This window comes from Asterias amurensis, chromosome 5, assembly GCF_032118995.1.
Source record: "Asterias amurensis chromosome 5, ASM3211899v1".
In the NCBI taxonomy this organism is placed as follows: Eukaryota; Metazoa; Echinodermata; class Asteroidea; order Forcipulatida; family Asteriidae; genus Asterias; species Asterias amurensis.
Genome location: NC_092652.1, coordinates 24,284,561 through 24,306,054, shown reverse-complemented (window position 1 = coordinate 24,306,054; position 21,494 = coordinate 24,284,561). Strand labels below are relative to the sequence as shown.

Here is a 21,494-nt window from a genome sequence, read left to right as displayed (position 1 = left end):
CCAATTAAAGAGCTAAAGACCCCTACATTCCATGCGAATGTATGGTGGCCCCAAAGGGACATCGCATAACGCAAACGTGTGCGCACACGTATGCAATGTCGTGAAACAAATCGCGAATATATGCGCACACGTATGCAATATCGTGAAACAATTCGCGAATATGTGCGCACACGTATGCAATGTCGTGAAACAAATCGCGAATATATGCGCACACGTATACAATATCGTGAAACAATTCGCGAATATGTGCGCACACGTATGCAATGTCGTGAAACAAATCGCGAATATGTGCGCACACGTATGCAATCTCGTGAACCAAATCGTGAATATGTGCGCACACGTATGCAATTTCGTGAACCAAATCGTGAATATGTGCGCACACGAGTGCGATTTGTTTTGCAATGTCGTGAATTTTATTGCATACCATGTTGCATACCATTAGGATGATGTCATAGTTGTGGATAATTTGTTACCGATCCAGGGAGTACTGTGGCGCTACAGCAGGCTCCCTCTGTAAAGCATGTGTATACCCAGGAACTTGGCACCAGGCCAAGGACGACCACACGCCTCGCTTGCCTCACAACAAAGACTACTGCTGCAATGACTACCGCTTATCTCACTGTTGGAAAGAAACCCCCAGATCATTAGGCATTTTATTCAAAGGTATGCAACATGGTATGCAATAAAATTCACGACATCGCAAATAATATTCGCAGACGTGTGCGCACATATTCGCGAATTGTTTCGCGACATTGCATACGTGTGCGCACATATTGGCGAATTGTTTCACGACATTGCATACGTGTGCGCACATATTTGCGAATTGTTTCACGACATTGCATACGTGTGCGCACATATTCGCGAATTGTTTCACGACATTGCATTCGTGTGCGCACATATTTGCGAATTGTTTCACGACATTGCATACGTATGCGCACACGTTTGCGATATGCGATGTCCCTTCAGGGCCACCATACGAATGTCCATATGATAACACCACCTGAACCCACTGCCCTTGTATAACAGGTAGTTCGAAGATCGTACCATAAGGTGCGACCATTGTCGAAACTACGGTTTGGGTTTGGGCTTATAATATGAGGTTCCTCGACATTAGGAAGCGTGTGCTTTCCTTGTGGGTTTTCATTTGGTTTCGAAAACGGCCTTACGCTGCTCTGTTCATTAAAGCCATTGGACACTTTCGGTAAACAGTATTGTCTAAAGGCCCACACTTCGTGCATCACACATTTTGTATAAAATAACAAACCTGTGAAAATTTAGGCTCAATCGGTCATCGGAGTCGGGAGAAAATAACGGGAAAACCCAACCTTGTTTCCGCACGTTTCGCCGTGTCATGACATGTGCTTAAAATAAATCCGTAATTCTCGTTATCGAGAATTGATAAATGTTTTAATGTTTTCTCAAAAAGTAAAGCATTTCATGGAATAATATTTCAAGAGAACTCCTCTTACACCATTACCTTCTGTAAGCCCTGTAAGTCATTTGTAAATCTGTGAACTTTTTGTTTCTGTTCCGAAAGTGTCCAATGGCTTTAAAAAAGAAGAAATTAATGTGGTAACCAACGTTTGAGTTCTGCTATTGGTTGGTTTCTACATGGAGCTATAAAAAGGTTCCTGTGTTGGTGTACAGTGAATGAATATGGATGGTGACATCATATGCCCCTTTACGAAACGACGACTTCGGCTTTGGATTCGGCTTCAGGCTGGCTTGGCCCATCGGTTGGTTTGACAGTTGTGCGTGCTGTGCGTATACACACTCATGGCTTCAGACGAGAGGACGGAGCATGAAGCCGAATCTAAAGCCGAAGCCGTTGTTTCGAAAAGGGCCTTAGAGCAACTTGCTCTACGGTGTCACCATGCACTGAGTATTCAGTGTTGATCAAGTAACCCATCAGATCAAGATCTGAGTGACTCATTACGTCACTCCATCTCAAAGACCCGGTCGCCAACGGGCTCACTCTAGCTATACACCTAATTAAACTCATCAGCTGATCCTAATGTCAAAATGACGGCCCAGGTTGTCACCACAGATGACCACCGTGGATGTTTTGGAATCACCAACAGGTAGAGGAGACCGAAAGAAAAATAACAAGTCTCTCTCTATTGCTCGAGCTTTCATAATAATGTGTTTTAGCTCTTTACCCCACCAGCCACGAAAACAATGCAGACTTAATGTTCCGTTCGGGCATGGGGAAGAAGAGAGAGGAAGAAAAAAAACCCACACAACTAAGGACACGAGAATGCGATAAAAAACAAACTGAAAAGACGGTGGTAAATGCATTTAAGGATCCGGCGCCAGTGAGCCGAGGGTTCCTCCAATGGGTTGTCTCACCCTTTTCTTTGCACCCAAGCACCCCTCTTTTGTCGTGGTTTGGTATCTATTAAAACTCCAATGCGGTTTGGGCGGTTTAGGAAGGCCATGCCCCTGAGTGTTAAAAAGGGGTCTCCTGACGAGAAGAATGGCCCAACATGATGGGGGGGCTATACGGTCCATGAACGGCCACAGAGAGAGGGGTGTATTCACACACCTAATCAATCTGAAAGGGGGAAGTCAGATTCGTTTACCGATACCTTTGTACTTGGTATGTTTTTGTCTTGTTCTGGAGTATCGGTGAGACAGAGATTGCCTCGCCGGTAGCGGGTGTCTCAGTTGTCAGTGAACAAGGGGGTTTATAAGCTATCTATATCGGCGAGGTCCTCGGCGCCTGCTGCGCGGTGGATGGAGAGGACACGATCGACGGGGAGGGAAGGTAGACACGGACTGCTTCCAATCGCATTCAAGAAGGTTTTTGTCTTCTACTTCTACGGTGAACCCCGGGGCTTACCCCCAACAATGACGTATTAATTGAGCGGTAATTAGCACCGATGTACGGTACGTGTCTCTCACTCCAGCTCGGCCAATCAAAAACCATCATAAACCGGTGCGTCTTCATCATCTTCAAGATCACTTCGCAGGGGCAAAGTATTGTTTTCTCCCCGCACTGTTTTCTTTTTGAGTCGCCTCGGTGTTTGCGGATATTTTTTAGCTTAACATATGGTGTTTTGAGAGCGTGACGGGACTGACTTTTCTCTTAACCAATAGCTTTGTAATTAATTAATGCTTGACAGATTTCTGAACAGTAAGCATTGTTGGAGAGTCTTTACGCTCCGTCGGTTCTATACAAAATCTTGCTCTTTCTTCGTGCATCCTGCATCAAGCTATCATTTCGCTTTGAGTATCATGGAGGGTAAGATTATTTAATGATGCGATCAATAAGTTGAGTGAGTTTGACAACAACTTAATCTTGACGAACAAACTGATCATTTTAGTTTAGCAAATTACGTTTAGCTTCTTCATTAAACAATTCGTTGTGTTTGCACACATCATTTATCGTGATCGTGGTATAAGTGATTTGATTAATAATCTTGGTGATAAACTGAAGTATTCTAAACCTACAAGCTGCTTGTCCGGGAGGAAGGAATCATTTTGGCAAATATGAATTCCATGATCGACTGTTTCGACTCCTCTGCCTCCAAGTCAGCTTTCACGGAGTTCCAGCAATTTCACCAGTTCCATCACCATTACACGACCGGTGTTCCGGCAGTATCCGCGGCAGCCCCCCTCTCCTGCACCACGCCAACGATGCCGTCTCCGTACTCTGCCGTACCACCACCCCCACCGCCGCACTCGGGCATACCGCAGTATGCTCCGACAGCTCCACGGTCCATGGGCCAGCCCACGGTGCCTGAATCACCTTATAACAACTCGGCAGCCTCCATGCAGCACCAAGTGAGACATCTCGGCTACTCCTTTCCGTTGAGTCCCATGGGGAACCACCCAAATCACCATCCGGCATACAATCATCATTATCCTACCCCAAAACGAGATGGTAAGTCACCCAATCATCAAGACCAGTAGAAAACGTGAAGATTATTTGATAGATTTAGACATGTTACCCTTCTAATAGTTTATATCCGCTTTACATTTTGTGAAAAGTTTCCGTATCCTGCCACCGCTTTTTCATTTATTCTGCCAAAATGAATAATATTATCTCATTTCAGTAAATGTGATACTCATGAGCATCACAAAATGGTGGCAGGAAACAACACTTTTTCCGCATTTTTGACAATTAAAACTTTCAAATAAAACTACTTAAATTTGAATAAAAAAGTGTATACTCATGCCACCAATCATGTAATACGATTTAAAAGTCATATAATAGAACCCACAAAAATGAATAATCTTCGGCAGTCATTGTTATCACTTCACTTATCTAACAAGAAACTTTCACTGCTCAGTAGCTAAGGTTTCTCTTATGCGCTTTTTTGTCAGTAAATTAGCTAGCTTGACCCCAGGCCCAGAATATCGTTACAGGGAATTCTAATCAGGCAATTAATCAACGAATTTACTGTAAAGGGTTTCTGAGTCATTCACAAGTTGTATATTTTCTCGACAGTTTATCTGGAGGTTTTGTACAACAAGTACACAACTAACTTTACTACAATCTGTTAAATTATTTTGTTCTACCCAATTTCCCTGTGTGTCGAATTCGGACTTTGTTAATTGATTCACAACACGAGACTATTCTGACATGCATAAACTCATGTTTTTTTTAACACTACAAAAACCGGGGTGTTAAAATTGACACCATGGGTGTTAATACAAGGATACCGAACAGAGAATCAAAAATTAACATCCATAGGGTGTTAAAATAAAACCAATGTAGATGTTTTGTTTGAAGTTAGTGTTATTTTAACACTATTGTGTAAACTTGGGCGTTAAATCGACACCATTCTGGTGAAAGTGATTTTTTGTATTTATATTTTCCATTAAATGCATACACTGTAAAATATAAATAAAGATGGGTGTTAAATTGACACCATGGGTGTTATTGGATGTCGGACACTTCGTACCTTTCACCAGAATGGTGTCGATTTAACGCCCAAGTGTTTTTTATTTATTTATTATTATTTTTTTTATACAGTGAATGCATGTTATTGAAAATGTAAAAAAATTCACTTCTTCTCCAGATTACTCTCTTCAACATAAAGAGAGTGCCGACGACGATGACGAGATTCTAACCAAAATCAACAGCAAGGGAAAGAAACTACGGAAACCGAGAACGATCTACTCCAGCCTCCAGTTGCAGAAACTCAACCACAGATTTACCAAGACTCAGTATCTGGCACTGCCTGAGAGAGCCGACCTGGCAGCTTCGCTCGGACTCACTCAAACTCAGGTGAGTTATGACAAAGTTGTTATCAAAGTCTTATATAGCGCACGTGGCTACCAAACAAGGTACTCAAGGCGCTGAGTATATACAAACTTTCAGAGAGATAGGTTATTGCAGTGATGAATTCTGAGACACATTTTTTTTGAACCCCCATGGGGGTTTCAGGGTACTACGGCGGCACATACAGCAGCCATGCACAGTTACTAAAATGAAAATAAGAAAGTAAGAAAATATGTTTCATTTGAAATTTAAACAGTCGAATTGTTGGCTTTTTTCCCATCTGTCCCAACATTTTTGAGAAGGAAATTTTTTTGGCTGAAAGTTAAGGGGCTAGGAATACATCCTCCACAATTCTGTTTTTGTTTTCTATATTCTTCTCATTTGAATTTTTTTTTACTGTAGGCCTATTACTCACACAAACTCAGATGAGCTATAAAAACACTCAATTATCAAACAAAACATGAAATTGAAAGTATATGCCTCATTTGACAGCGATGTGGGGTGTCGTTAATGAATTATCACCATAAGAAATTATCTTCACACTGACTGCGAAGACAAAACACGTGTTTTTCGAACTAAACGCAGCGCGTGCGTTTGTGACGTCTCCGGGTAAAGAATCATAATCCACGTGTTTTCAGTGATTCGATGATCAAAAGTGTGTTTTTGCTTTTTTTTTTTTTTTTTTTTTTTTTTCTTTTTCTTTTTATTATTTAGTTTCAGTTGGACCATCGTTGTATTGGGTTCGTATTATGTCAAAAAGTAACGTGTACATGTGAAGTCCCTTAAGCTGTTCATGCACTTTCATTGGAAATCACGGGAGAAAACAAACAAGCAAATAGCGTAGACTCGTTGACTGCAAGATGGACAAAGTGTCTTTGGTCTTCGGGACAAAGAAGGTTTTAAAGTTGGTGCATCAACACTCAGCCAGTGCCAGTGGGTTGTTGTGTAACAAACAAGACTGGGCAATAATACCAGGTTGTTCTTCTCGTCTAATAGGGTATTCCGTTGTTTTTTTAAAGAACACACTAGATCCCTTTCCTGACAACATTCTTCTGTAAAACCGAACACATACGTAAATCGCAGGATGTGTGTCACCAATGTAGTAAAACACGCTCATTTGTGTACATGCATCAATCACGAATATGCTAACATTACATTAAAGGAGCACGTTGCATTGGATCGGTCGAGTTGGTCTTTGAAAAGCGTTTGTAACCATTTGTTATAAAATGCATATGGTTAGAAAGATGTTTTAAAAGTAGAATACCATGATCCACACATATTTGCCGCGAAATTGCGTGGTTTTTCCTTTTTAATACTTTGCGAACTAACACGGTCGGCCATTTATGGGAGTCAAAAATTTGACTCCCATAAATGGCCGACCGTGTTTGTCGACGATGTAAAATAAAAACCACGCAATTTCGAGTGATACTTGTATGGATCATTATATTCTACTTTTAAAATATCTTTCTAATCATATGCATTTTATAACAAATGGTTACAAACGCTTTTCAAAGACCAACTCGACCGATTAAATCCAGGGCAACGTGTTCCTTTAATTCTCAAGGCCCGGCTAAACCAATAACCCACCTCAGCTCTTCCATACCGAAACGTTTTCGTGGTAGTCGTTCATTTTCGATTCTTCATTTTAGCCAGCAAGAAATGGCTTGTTTTTGTTCAAGTCCGATAGCATTTTTTTGATTTTGTATGGTGTTTTTGTTTACAGTGGTCCACCTCTTTATTGGGGAGGTTTAGCTACACGTTACGCGAGCCATTACGTGAACGTCAGAAAATTGTAGTGTTGTTAAAATCTCACGTTTTTTAGATACGTGAAGTTGGTGTTTTTTCACGTCAGGTACTACGTGCAGACGTCATACATGAGCATGAGATTAGCCCAAAGTGGTCACGTCACCTAGAAACAAACAAATTTTCTGACGTTCACTTTCACGTGTTTGCTCGCGTAACGTGCAGCTAAACCTCCCTAAATGTAATTGATAGATGTGGACCATCAACAGAACAAAATGCTACATTTGACAAGTAATTTATGTATCCATTAAACACAAACGCCTTTATGGGACTTGAATTTGAGTCAATGGGTCTTTCTGACGCAACAGAATCTGTAATCAATTATTTTAAACGATGGGCTGAAGGATTAGTTGGCAGTTTCATAGAGCCGCCCAAACGACCCGAAATAAGCTATAATTGTACTATAAAGCACAAAACAATTATACTTGCTGGATTAAGGTTACCGGACAAAGTATCTGACTAGAATCCTGCACGCGTTTGCTAAGCAGGAATTTTTTTAAGTAACTTTGTCTGCTTAAACATAGGCACTGCCCTGTTGAGAAAATATTATGCATAGTCACGCTTCCTCTAAAAATGCAATGAATAATAATCAAACAATTTATTTGTCATATATTCAAATTGCAGGTAAAGATTTGGTTCCAAAACAGACGCTCCAAATACAAGAAGATCCTGAAGCAGCATGGGTCTACGCCTACAAGCAGCACTGGAAGTCAGGACAGCGAACAAGATCCACCACAGAGTCAAACACCGGCAAGTCAACAGGGGTCCCTCAGCCCAGCTCCCCCGCAAGCTTCAGCGCCCCACCCGCAAGGTGCCCCCGCCATGTCCGGTACAAATACCGGGCTCGGTGGTTACAGCAGCCAACAGCATGCCCCGTCACACCACCAACACCACCTCCATCACCAGATGCAGACTGATGGGAGCTCGACGCACTCCAGCCCGGTACCCCAATGGGACTATGTAGGGGAGATGTTTACCCCTCCCGCAGTACGATCATCTTCAGGGACAGTAGAAAATAATTATCCATTTCATCATCAGCAGCAACACTACCAGCATCATCACTACCCATGGTTCGGGGGGCAGGACGGCACGTCGGGCATGTCTGCACAACAGCACATGGTGGCGTCAGCGCCTCAGTAAATCAAACTATTGCAAAGCAGGCCTGATACTTCACGGTGGCAACAGAGGCGATTGCCTTCTTGCCTTGCTGCCCTTGAAGTACCACAGTATAAGTTTTTTTAATATCCTCACAGGGTGCCCCTATCAACGAGAAAACGCTTTGTGCCCTTGCCCTTTCGAAACGAAGCACACATGTCTGCAAAGAATGTAATATTTGCCCATGTTAAAATTTGCATCGGGGATAAAGAGTATTAATTTTGCCTTGGTGCCCTTGAAGTACTAGATCAAAAAGGAACAATTTTGCCCTTTCAAAAACGAAGCATACGGGCCTGCAAAGAATTTAATTATGTTAAACCTGCATCGGGGATAAAGAATATTAATTTCGGTTTCTACCCTTACACCGATGTGTGTAGCACTGTTTACTCTTTACTTACCCGAGTTCTGGTGAAACAACATCACATGCATATTACTCAGGTGGGATTCGAGCCCATGACCTTTGCAACTACCGCCGTGTCTTACCAACTAGAGTCCACCGAGGTTGCCTGGTATAGGATTCGAACTGCCTCTAGCTACCGGACATTCTCGGTGGTCTAGTTGGTAAGACACTGCTCTATAGAAAGGTCGTGGGTTCGAATCCATCCCTAGTAATATGTCTTTTATTCTGTTAACAAACATCGGTTTCACCAAAAATTGTATAGTTAAAAAATTCATTTCACTTGAAGGTTTGAAGCAAGCACCAGCACTGTCACCTCTCGAACCGATCTTACGCAATCTACTTGCAAAGGCAACTCGGCAAAGTTCAACTCCTCACATAATGTTCCCAGCGTCATAGTTGTATCTGTAATCAAATTCCCCAAATTTTAATACCCACAAAGAAGAAAAATAAATTTTAATTCCAGATTAATGACAGTTGAACAGTACTATCGAAACATGCTGTTATAACTTTCTCTTTATAAGTGGGTACATGTGGGGTTTTTCACACAAAAACTTAGGACTTAGTTAGTCCTCTGGGAGATATTAAGAGCTCAAGAGTAGTCCTAAAAGTTAGGACGGGTAACTCGTTCTCACTCAAGATAAGACTATAGCCTCAAATCTTTGTGAACTACACCTGGGGTGGATTTCACAAAGGTAGTCCTAACTTAGGACTAGTCCTAAGCAATGCTAAGAGATAGGACCAGTCCTAAGTTAGGATGAGTTACTGGTCCTAACTTAGGACCAGTCCTATCTCTTAGCATTGCTTAGGACTAGTCCTAAGTTAGGACTACCTTTGTGAAATCGACCCCTGTTGTTTCCTTACATGTTCTTTCCGTCCCGTTGGTTAATCGTTGGAACCCTAAAAGTTAATTACAGTATTATTTATAAAGACACTTATATTATTGGTTCGAATGTGCCCGTTTCATTATCATTAAGCTTTTCTGCAGCCACTCATAAAAGGCAGTGGACACTATTGGTAATTACTCAAAATAATTATTAGCATAAGACCTTACTTGGTAGGGAGTAATAGGGAGAAGTAACGTAGTTTTCGAGAAAGAAGTAATTTTCCATTAATTTGATTTCGAGACCTCATAATTAGATTTTGAAGTCTCGAAATCAAGCATCTAAAAGCACACAACTTCATGGGACAAGGGTGTTTTTTCTTTCGTTATTATCTCGCAACTTCGACGACCGATTGAGCTCAAATTTTCACGGGTTTGTTATTTTGTTGAGATACACCAAGTGAGAAGACTGGTCTTTGACAATTACCAATAGTGTCCAGTGTCTTTAAGGACAAGGTATCCACTGTGATTGGACAGCAGCTTTCTATAGGTACAAAGTATTTTGAGAATCATTTCACTTCGGATTAATGTGTTTATGGAAAAACACGTTTATATCCCCCATTTGAATCTGATAACGGTTACTGTCATAATATACATTTTCCAGATTGAGTGTTCCAACTATACTTCCTTCTTGGACATAACCGATCCAGATTGTTTGCAATATCTCAAGAGAACAACCGCTTAAACTTAAAATGAAACTTTTACAGGGTAGTTTTATTGAATATATCTACATTTATATGACTAAAACAATCGAATGGATCAAAAAGCAAAAGGTATACTTTCCCTTGAAGTTTGAAGGTCGGAAATTTAAAAGATAAACGGTTTAGAATTTTTTAATTTGTTTTGTCTAAGTCTAAAATTATACTAAATATGTACATTAATGTTCTACTCATTGAATTTAATAAATAAAAAAGAATTCCGTGGAAATCATTTTCAAGAGTGATAATGAGTCCCTTGTCAACCATAATCAAAATTGTCCTTTTGCTGATTACACTGTAGCAACAGATCTTAGCACGGAGCAACAAAGGGAACAACCCATTTCCCCAAAACATATGGTAGAGTAAAAACAGAATTTATGTTCAAATACAGTCCCTTTTCAACAGTTTCATTTTCTGCCCTCAGCAATAATGTTACATTTCATCATAGCTTACGGCACGTCGATGTAAGTGTACAAGCAAAATTGTATACACCATTTAAAAAGGATACCCATTCACTGTATAACAGGTTTGTGCAGTTTTATGCACTGCGTATGATTTTGTGCAATAAGAAAAGTTTAATATTTCCTTGTTAGCTTGGCTGAACTTCATGTGCGTAACAGTTGTTTACGCATTATTCGACCAGGTCTTTTGTTATATTGCAGACTTTCAGAAGAATAAAGACTCACGTCATCTTCCAGATACATAAAAGTCAAGTTTTCAATCAACTTAAAGGGCCTTCTCATTCAACTTACCCATGGAAATTCTCACAGACCCCCTGGATTTCTCATTAAAAAAAACGATGGGCACAATTCGATCAATACATCTCACCGCAAGGAGCTGCACCTGAGTGGAAAGACACTATCATTCGTCTAATCTTAAAACAGACAAGTTTTCGGTAAAACTTAAAGGGCCTTCTCATTCAACTGACCTACACGAAAATGCCTTTCTGGCCCCCAGGATTTCTATAAAAAAATTATGGAAAGATTTGGGATCAAAACACCTCAATTTATTACCAAGGAGCAGAGTAGAAAGTCACTTTCGTCAAATTTTAATTAGAACAGTTTTTTAATAAACTTAAGGGGCCTCCTCATTCAACTAACCGATGGAAATGCCTTTCCACCCCAGGCTTTCTCACACACAAAAAACGATGGACACATTTCGAATCAGTATACACCACACCAAGGAGCTGCACCAGGGTAGAAAGTCACTTCCACCAGTCTATAATCTTACAGAGAAAAAATGAAGTGCTTATACAATCAACCGACCGAGAAAGGAGCTTATTAAGTCCCTGGCAATTAGTTCCTTTCACGGCACGTGTCCTCGGCGAGACACGGTAGAGGCAAGGTCACCCGGACTCTCTCAAGATTCCTTTCAGACAAAGCACAATCAAACATAAAGCACATTTTATCTTTAGCTTTAAAAAAACCTTTCGAGTACTCCACTGAAGAGCGAGTGGTTTTTAAACGAAGACAAAAAGTGTGAAAATGTGAGAACAGAAAATGATTTATTCTCTCCCGTAGCTGTTATTAACACAGGAAATTGCTTTATTTTCTTCATAGAAACTCAAGTTGTCTTTGGTTTGTGCTGAATCTTTGTGTGTAACGCGTGACCTTTAATTTATTCTATAGTATGTGATTGATAAGAGGTTCTCGTTGATGTTGCTATTTATTTACTTAAGTCTGTAATTGATTTTTGTTCATATAAGTAGGCAACGCATGCAGTCTCAAAAGCTTATGCTATTTTCCCACTTGCCTCGTCATTCGTTTCTTATGACTGATAATTCAATCCTGGACGCTACAAATGTAGTACTTTGTCTTGTTAATTTCTTGTCTTTTTTTCAAGTGCTTGTAACTATATTATTTTACGTTTTTTTTAATGACTGACAATACCATTCCATGGACGCTACATTAAATAAGTGTTGAGATGAACTCTTGTTAATTTCTTGTCTTTTATCAAGTGGTTGTAACTATTTTAATCATTTTTAAACCATCGGGCAACTTGACTAGTAAAATGTGAAGTGAGGATGGCGTTCATTGTTAATTGAAAGCATTTAGCCTTCGGGAAAGAATCTGTTAGGGTCGAAACGTCAGGCCATGAATTATTGTCTGCTTTTCTTATACAATATTGGTCCCTTTTTAAAAAAAAATGTAAAGGGTTTCAGTTCGGATGCGTTGCGATGGCAGCAATACTTCAGAAACCAATGGTGAGAAGTTTTTATGAGAAACACGATCTTTTAAGTACCGACTGAGTGTGTAACTACAAAAACGTTTCTCTGATTGTGTATTCCAATTACGATTATTGTTCCTACTGGACGCAACCTCTCTGGATTTTCGGCCGTATCTCAAAAACGCTGAAATATAGGTTAGTTTTGTTGTTTATCTTTAAAGACACTATTGGTAATTGTCAAAGACCAGTCTTCTCACTTGCTGTATCTCAACATTATGCATAAAATAACAAACCTGTGAAAATTTGAGCTCAATCGGTCGTCGAAGTTGCGAGATAATAATGAATGAAAAAACACCCTTGTCACACGAAGTTGTGTGCTTTCAGATGCTTGATTTCGAGACCTCAAATTCTAAATCTGAGGTCTCGAAATCAAACTCGTGGAAAATACCTTCTTTCTCGCAAACTGCTCCACTTCAGAGGGGGCCGTTTCTCACAATGTTTTATACTACCAACCTCTCCCCATTACTTGTTACAAAGTAAGGTTGTATGCTAATAAATATGTTGAGTAGTTACCAATAGTGTCCACTGCCTTTAATTGTTTTAGAGTAAAACAATCGAACGGATACAAACACCCAAGTATAATCCTTCTCGCTAAGTGTAAACTGTAATGAAAATATACACCTGACATTAACGGAGATGTATCACGACCGAGAGATTCTCTCACTTGTCATTCGGACTTTGGTGCATTTTTCCGGCTGATTGACATGTTTGTCCAAGTTGACGAGTTGTGCGAAGTTGCCCAAGGTATGAAACAACCCCGCTATTGATTCCAATTCAAATACAGTCACTTACTGACTTGGTACTTGGTGGTTTTCCTCCAGAACTCGTCCACGAGGGGATATTTATAACTAGGATGTCTGATGAGGGTGGTCAACCCGTAAGGTCTTATTTTGGTCTATGTTTTCAAGTTGTCTAAAAGTCGGGGCTCAACTTCTTAGAGCTGCCTGCCTAAGCATTAAACACTGCTTAGCAGTTAGCAGTAATGAGCAGGATGTCAGTAACAAATCGTGACTTGGTATTTTGGGCTGGTAACGTTATTCTGGTGAGCATAATTTTGTTTTGCTTAGCTTATTCTTGTGCTTAAGCAGCCCTTTGAGTTCTGGGCCCATGTCACTGAAAGAGAGTCTCATGTGTTGCAGCAGAAGGCAACGCCATGCTCTGATGGGGCTAGGGAAAATGATTTTGCATAGATGGAAGTATTTGTATATTTACAGGACTTGCTCAAGATAAAGCCGGGCAACTTCTCGCTTCGATCTTGCTCCTTGCCCGTCCATAGTTATTCCCAGATCCAGGACAGTTCGTTAAAGGCAGTGGATACTATTGGTAATTACTCAAAATAATTATTAGCATAAAACCTTACTTTGTAAATGAGTAATAGGGAGAGGTTGATAAAATAAAACATTTTGAGAAACGGCTCCCTCTGAAGTAACGCAGTTTTTGAGAACGAAGTAATTTTCCACAAATTCGATTTCGATACCTCAGATTTAGAATTTTGAGGTCTCGAAATCAAGCATCTGAAAGCACACAACTTCGTGTGACAAGGGTGTTTTTTCTTTCATTATTATATCGCAACTTTGACGACCAATTGAGCTCAAATTTTCACAGTTTTTTTTTAATACATAGGTTGAGATACACAAAGTGAGAAGACTGGTCTTTGACAATTACCAATAATTGTCCAGTGTCTTTAAGGTGGTCGGGTCTTTTCTTCACACATTGGTCCTGTTCTTTGGAATAACTGATTCCATCTAGAACGTTGTTAACTGAAAACATGGCTCTTTATACCTTAGCAATGAGTTTACACAATGTTAAGTTGTGAAAATGTTAAATTGTTGTACACTTTGTTTCATTTAATGCCGAAGCACCATAAGTAATGTATTTCAGAATGGCGCTTTATAAATCCACATATTATTAATATCATTATTATTAAACCCATCCATCTCTCTCTCTGTGCTTTGTTATCAACTGTTTTGCCAATATCTAAGATGTTCATGTAATCCTCGACTGTACATCCGAACCCTATCCTTACCCCTCGACACTGACTTGACCTCTTCTGAAAGGCTAGCCTTTTGCAACTCCCTGATTTGTTTTTCCCACCCGCTCTCATTTCTTCAAAAACTGTTTGTTAGGGAAGATTTTGACTCTCGTCTTTGTGTGAGCTTTTCAATGAATCAAAAAGCTCAGCCGTCGAATCGGTCTCTTGGCCCCGTTGTCTACCAGCAACCCCTGGTTGCTCTCGCTTGAAAAAAAAAAAGATAACGAATTTTGCGAAGTACAAAGGATGTTGCCTTTTGTGGCTGGAGGGATGCACCGAGATCTAGCTACTCAGCACGGGGCCCACGCCTTCGTGAAAGCGCCCCATTGTGTGACCCATCGCCGGACTCTCCGATAGAGTCAATGGATCTTTCAAGCGATGGGAACTCGGCTATTATTCATTTTCCCTCTTTTTTTTTTACTATCACCATAAACGTATCCAACCAGAATAATCAAACAAGAGAAGAGACATTGGTGCCTGCATGGGAAGATAACAAAAACGCTTCAAGGAAATCGAGCTGGACAAAAAAAGGAAGATGGAACAGAAGTCTTCTAAGACGTTTCTATATACGTCTTCAAACGTTTAGGGAAAAGGCAGCTGGATATGTTTTCGGCAATTAATTAATTGCAATGATTTTTTCAATGCGGAAGCAGCTGCTCACTAAATGAAAATAAACTGCCTTGTGATCGTATAGATATACCGTTTTCACGTGCTGTTGTGCTCTTAAAGGCAGTGGACACTATTGGTAATTACTCAAAATAATTTTTAGCTTTTAACTTGGAAACGTGTAATGGGGAGAGGTTGATAGTACAAAATGTTGTGAGAAACAGCTCCCTCTTAGGTGACGTATAGTTTTCGAGAAAGAAGTGATTTTCCACAGATTTATTTCGAAACCTCAGATTTAGAACTTGAGGTCTCCAAATCATGCATCAGAAAGCACACAACTTCGTATGGCAATTCAAACAGATAACTATGGTCGTCTTAGAAGAACGTTCATGCACAAAAGTTGCAGTCAGTCTAGAAAAGGAAAACAAAATCACGGACTCGGGTAGATTTTATTGGAAAATGACATATCGGGTATTCAAAGGGGCATCAGGGCAATAACAAGTGCCCCAGAACAACTGTTTCCTTTTTCCGTTCTCCGTGAACAAAATAAACCTGCAGGGTTTGTTGGTAAAGTCATGGTAATAATTTAATTACTCTTTTTCCACTTTATTTTATTACTTTATTTTTTTTTAGGGAGGGGATTTTTGAAAAGTAAAGAGCAGGCCCGTATGCTTCGTTTTTGAAAGGGCAGAGATAGGGCATTTTATCCTTAGTTAAGGGCACACTATGAGGACTTTGTAAATTTCTAGTGGAGCATTTCAAGGGCACCAAGGCATTGACCATGGTGCATTGATGCAATCGCATTCGTTGCCTCCATGAGATATCAGACCTGACAGAGAATGGCTCGGTGGTTTCTTTCCATACCTTTAATTTCTGTGAATCCCGGTTTGAATCCCACCTAAGACCGGAGCCTTTGTGTTGTCAGTCCCTATCTGATTGCATGGGTTTCCCTAGACTTGACTCAAGTCCCAATCCCGTGCCATCCCCAGCAAACTATTGTTTTGTGATTCTCTGCATTCCCAAATCTGTTCCGCATGGAACCACATTTTGACGGCGAGCGCGCACTGTGCTGTATGCTACGTTTTGGGGTGATAAGCTCGGGACCTCTCATGAGAATGGGACTTGAATCAAGTCTAGGGTTTCCCCTATTTGGGGTTTTCCTTCCACATCTAAAACTGATGAGCATTTCTTCTTGTTTCCTATGCATCCTGTTATTGGTGCTAATTGCCTGTATTGCTGGAGGATGTGTAATAAATAAATAAACAAAATAACCAAAAGGGTTTGTTATGAAATGCATGCGGCCTTAATTATTATCTATTTCACGCGAATTGCAAATCAGTGACGGTGTTTTCCTGCTGTTTTAGCAAATCAATGTATTTCACTCCAGCGGGAGGGCGATGTTTAAAAACGGGGCAATGGCCGTTGAAGGATGTTTGTCGATCTCACCACTTGGGGAAAGCAGTGTAAAATACAATGTGATAGAAAACAAACAAAGTCTCGTAAGACTTTTCCTACAGGTATGACGTCAGCAAGATGGCCATAGATATGCAAGTCTGGAGCTTAATCTAATTTCCAGGACCTAATTGTTCACTACCATTCTTTAACAATCTAGTTTAAAGCCACTTATACACACTTACTGAACAGAACAAAAATTAAAAGTTCACTGGTTTACAAATAACTTACAGGGTTTACAGAAGATAATGGTGGAAGACTTCCCCTGCAATATTATTTCATGAATGCTTTACTTTTTGAGGAAACATTAAAACAATTATCAATTCTCGATATCGATATCGAGAGTATTGGATTTATTCAAACACATGTCATGACACGACGAAACGTGCGGATACAAGGGGTGGTTTTCCCGTTATTTTCTCCCGACCCCGATGACCGATTGAGCCAAAATTTTCACAGGTTTGTTATTTTATATATAAGTTGTGATACACGAAGTGTGGGCCTTTGTACAATACTGTTTACCGATGTTGTGCGATTGCTTTCGAGGCACTGGGAACGTTTAGTATTGCCAAAGACTAGTATTCTCACGTGGTGTATCTCGTCATAATGCATAAAAAACAAACCTGGGAATTTGCCAACGTTATTTTTGCTAACAACAATTATTTTGAGCACCTCATTATAGTGTCCATTGCCTGGACACTATTTGGTAATTGGCCATTGGACCCTTTCGGTACAGAAAAAAACAAAAAAGTTCAAAGATTTACAAATAATTTACAGGGTTTACAGAAGGTAATGGTGAAAGACTTCTCTTGAAATATTAGTCCATGAAATGCTTTACTTTTTGAGAAAACGGTTAAACAATATAAACTTTCGTTAGCGAGAATTACGGATTTTTTTTAAACACATGTCATGACACGGCGAAACGCGCGAAAACAAGAATGGCTTTTCCCGTTATTTTCTCCCGACTCCGATGACCGATTGAGCCTAACTTTTCACAGGTTTGTTATTTTATATATAAGTTGTGATACACGAAGTATGGGCCTTGGACAATACTGTTTACCCAAAGTGTATAATGGCTTTAAACATTGTGAGAAACGGCTCCCTCTGAAGTATGAATGTCGTTTTCGAGAAATAAGTTGTTTCTCACTAAAATATTTGAAGTTGATTTCGAGAACTCAGAATTTACTGTTGCGGTTTCTAATTCAAGCATCTGAAAGCACACAATTTCGTATGACAAGGTTTTTTTAATCCATTATTATCTCGCAACTTCAACGACCGATTGATTTCAAATTGTTCAAAGTTTGTTATTTTGTGCATTAATTATGTTGAGATGCACCAAGTGAGAGGACTGGTTTATGACAATTACCAAAGGTGTCTTTAACGAAGCTTATAATGGCTTTAAAACATTTATAAATTTTGTTTCGGAAAGGTAGCTTTTGCACTTGGAATTATAAAGTAAAATAAATTTAGCAAATTAATCATGAAGAAAATTCGATAATAAGATTTGACTTTCGTTTCCAGTTACTTGTAAACAATTACTAAGAACTGTACCGAACTGACATTGTTGTAAATTCGCACACATTCGAGCTTGATTTTCAAAAGGAGGTTTCTATAAAATAAAAAAATAAAAATCTTCCTCGTCCCAATGCCTTAGTTTTGTTTCATCTAACACTGTTATTATCAGTAACAGTTACAAATTAATATCAGAAATGTCTGATAATTGATAAACTGGAGCGACAATAATTCACCCAAAATTCTTTGGCATGTCATTACTTTCAACAACACAGTTATGAATCTCCTATTCCTATTTTCACTGTATAGAATGATGTGGGCTAATTGCACAAACCACCGACAACTATCTGAAACCACCGACCGGTTTTCTCAATTTTCCGCTCTGCAGGGTCCTAGTAAATTTCGCGCTTTAAAAAAGTCAGCCCGCAGAGTTGTGAATTGTCCGCCTGCTAAGGCTATTCCTTCCGACCTCGATCGACAAAACAAAATATACATTAGAAGAAAAAAAAAACTCAAATAATATATGATAAAAAAAACGGAGTGTGGTGAAGAAACACAAAGCCTCTCGGAGTTTACAGACCTCATTGTTGAGGCGAATGGAGATGAGAATCTCAGGCCATTTCCTCTCATATTCAGAGAGAAGGTTCTCTTTTTCTACAATTCTGAATTTTTGTCTGGGGTTTGTCTTTTGTTGCAAGATTTACGAGGGGGAAACTGTTATAATGAGGTTTTGGTTTTTATGTCACGACCCGTGCGACTCAATGCAGTCAGCGTGTTGGAGGGAAAACACAAAAGAATAATTATTATGTAATTCAAAGGTTTCATCACGTGCACAGACCACTGCAGAAGAAACACGTGCTGTCATTTTTGACACCTCTTTTTCCTTTCTTTAGAAATGGAACTGTTTTTTACGACTTTTCCGTGACTCGCCACACACCTCTCGTCATTTTGCTTGTGTGAATTGCTATGCTATCGTAGAACACCATCAGAAATAAATCGCTAGAAGGGTCATAAAATAAATGAGTATTAACTAAATGTTTTTAGTATCACGTGAAATATGTTCGAAGGACGTACCCACTGACCACGAAGAGACTGGCCGATGTATAGGGGCTATCTATAATAATGATTTATATTGTCATAATTGTTGTAAAATTATGCTTGTCCACTTTCCTTGTTGAAAAGAGACCATCGCGACACACGTTTTTGGTGAGTGCGCCCTCTTGTGGTTTTCTTGTAACCCACGGATTCCTCGATAGGCAATGGACACGTTTTGAAAAAGACCAATATTCTCACTTGTTGTATCCCAAAATGTGCATAAAATGACAGCCCTTGAAAATGTTGGCTCAATTTGTCATCGAATTTACAAGAGAATAATAAATTTAAAACCTCTTGTTGCATTACTTTGTGTGCTTTCAGATGCATAATAAAAGGCTTCAGCTGAAGTTTTTTATTATGAGTGAGAAAAATATTTAATTCGAAATTACTTCTTTCTCAAAAACTACGTGACTTCAAATGAAGCCTTTTCTCACAATGTTTTATAATTATTATCAACAGCTCTCTATTGCTCGTTACCAAGTTTTTATGCTAAAAAATATTTTGAGTAATATTACCAACTGTGTCCATTGTCTTCAAGGGCAATGTTATACCTTTGGTGTTTGGAACCGTTCGGTTGTTTAATTCCTATATAACTGGAGATGTATAGACGATGTGACCTAAGTTTACATTCAAACCGCCCTCTGTTGACAAAACACTATATACGTCATGTTTCGCCGGGCACTGAGTTGCGTAGTCATAGTAAGATTGCGTACACTTTCTAGCTGGCTGCCAAAACACAAAGGTTTTGCCCGGCGGTATGCGCGCGAATCATGTTATGGTTTTCGTGTGACGTCAGAGGTCACATCGTCTATACAACTTACAAGTAAACCCATCGTTTCGCGTTTTAGAGATAATAATGTCCACACTGAAAGAATAATCCATTATGTATAGACTGAGAAACGTATTTGACAGTAATGTTTCTCAGATTCAAATTTGGGGGTATGAAAATATTCATGGATTTTAATGCTGGCTTTTATCCACAATTTGTCCCTTTGATTACGTCTATTTGTGTGTAAAGTCTCATTCTTGTTGGTTAAGTGCTGGTTGATTGTTTGTTGTTTTGATTGCTTGTAATACTTGCTCATTATCTACTGTGTGTTTTAACTGTTTAACCTTTAGCTCTTTTTTAAGAAATTATTTTACTGTACATGTTCTAGTGCAATTCAACCATATCGGTTGTCATACTGTTCATTTTTTTTTTTTTTTTTTACATAAGCACACTTCCGAAAGCTGCTATAGGCGTCTAACCTAAGGTTTGTATCACGTAATTAACAGGGTTAGGGTTTCCGTTGGGGATAAGAGGTATTTTCCAAATAACATATTTTTGTAAGGTTATCGGTCAGTGCTTTCAACACGACATAGGTAAATAAACACAAGTAACAGTTTATATTTCACACTTATTATTTACATGCTTTATTAATCAACATTAATGTCTTATAATAATAGTTAAACAAAAACATTAAACCCTGCAATCCGATACAATGGTAAACATGTACGTCGGGCGTGACCCATCTTTAAACGTCCCAACTTGAGCAAATGCCCCAGCTATAGTTTACCTCCCAGCTTTGAGTAAACACTTGAAAGTATAGTGTCTGTTCGTATTTGGGTCGACCCCAATTATTATTTGGGATGTAAAACTATTACCTTATAAGTAGGATTTGAAACTTTGTATGGTGAGAATACACTAACTTTGAGTTTTCACAAAAAAATGATGACTTTAAGTCCATTTTTGTGTGCAACCTCAGACCTCTTCTCACCGGCACTCGAAAATTGTAGTTTCAATAACTTACATTCACAGAAACCTTAACCATGGTCCGGTAAAGAAGGGGGTGGATGAAAGTGAGATACCATTCCCCTAAAAATAAGTAAACATACAAAATACAAATTACTTAAAGTTCAGCCCTTGCTTTTGTAAAAATGCATTTACTCATTGGGTATTCAACCTTTTCTTAAATAGATCGACACGCAAATAATATCTTTAATAACTCTCTCAAAATGTGTTTGCGTTTCCAGTAATTATTTACAGTTTAACATCATTTCAGTGATACTTAATTTATCTTCTCACTTGCACACTAATAGTTTACAGGAAAGAGAAAATACAGATAACTGTTTTTAAATTATGCTTAATACCAGATTCCCATTCCCAGTTCCATATCTTTAAGCGAATGGTGGCAGCAAACATCATAGCTGAGACCCCGAAATGTTAATGGGAGACTTTCCAACCCTAGGTGGCAGCAGACTTACCAGGTACATTTCCATTGTTTACTTAGTTCTGAGCATGCGCACATTACCGAGAACAATGGATTTTACCTGTAAGTCTGCTGCCACCAAGCGTCCTGAAAGTCTCCCATTGCATGTCGTGTTTAGCATCACCGGTCTGCAATAAAAGACGGCGCCATCCAGTA

The 21,494-nt window shown here is 39.4% G+C and overlaps 1 protein-coding gene across 1 annotated transcript; it reads left to right on the top strand.

Moving 5' to 3' along the window:
- The first annotated feature begins 2,584 nt into the window (after positions 1–2,584).
- On the top strand, positions 2,585–9,257 carry LOC139937390 (uncharacterized). Its single transcript, XM_071932513.1, has 3 exons — positions 2,585–3,886; positions 5,028–5,236; positions 7,658–9,257. The coding sequence occupies exons 1-3, from the start codon at positions 3,493–3,495 to the stop codon at positions 8,171–8,173; spliced, it is 1,119 nt and encodes a 372-aa protein (XP_071788614.1). The 5' UTR covers positions 2,585–3,492; the 3' UTR covers positions 8,174–9,257.
- Positions 9,258–21,494: the final 12,237 nt, after the last annotated feature.

Coding starts and splice junctions, on each gene's coding strand:
- LOC139937390 (XM_071932513.1), top strand. CDS start 3,493: ATGAATTCCATGATCGACTGTTTCGACTCCTCTGCCTCCAAGTCAGCT. Junction 3,887..5,027: donor TCCTACCCCAAAACGAGATG/GTAAGTCACCCA, acceptor CTTCTTCTCCAG/ATTACTCTCTTCAACATAAA. Junction 5,237..7,657: donor TCGGACTCACTCAAACTCAG/GTGAGTTATGAC, acceptor TTCAAATTGCAG/GTAAAGATTTGGTTCCAAAA.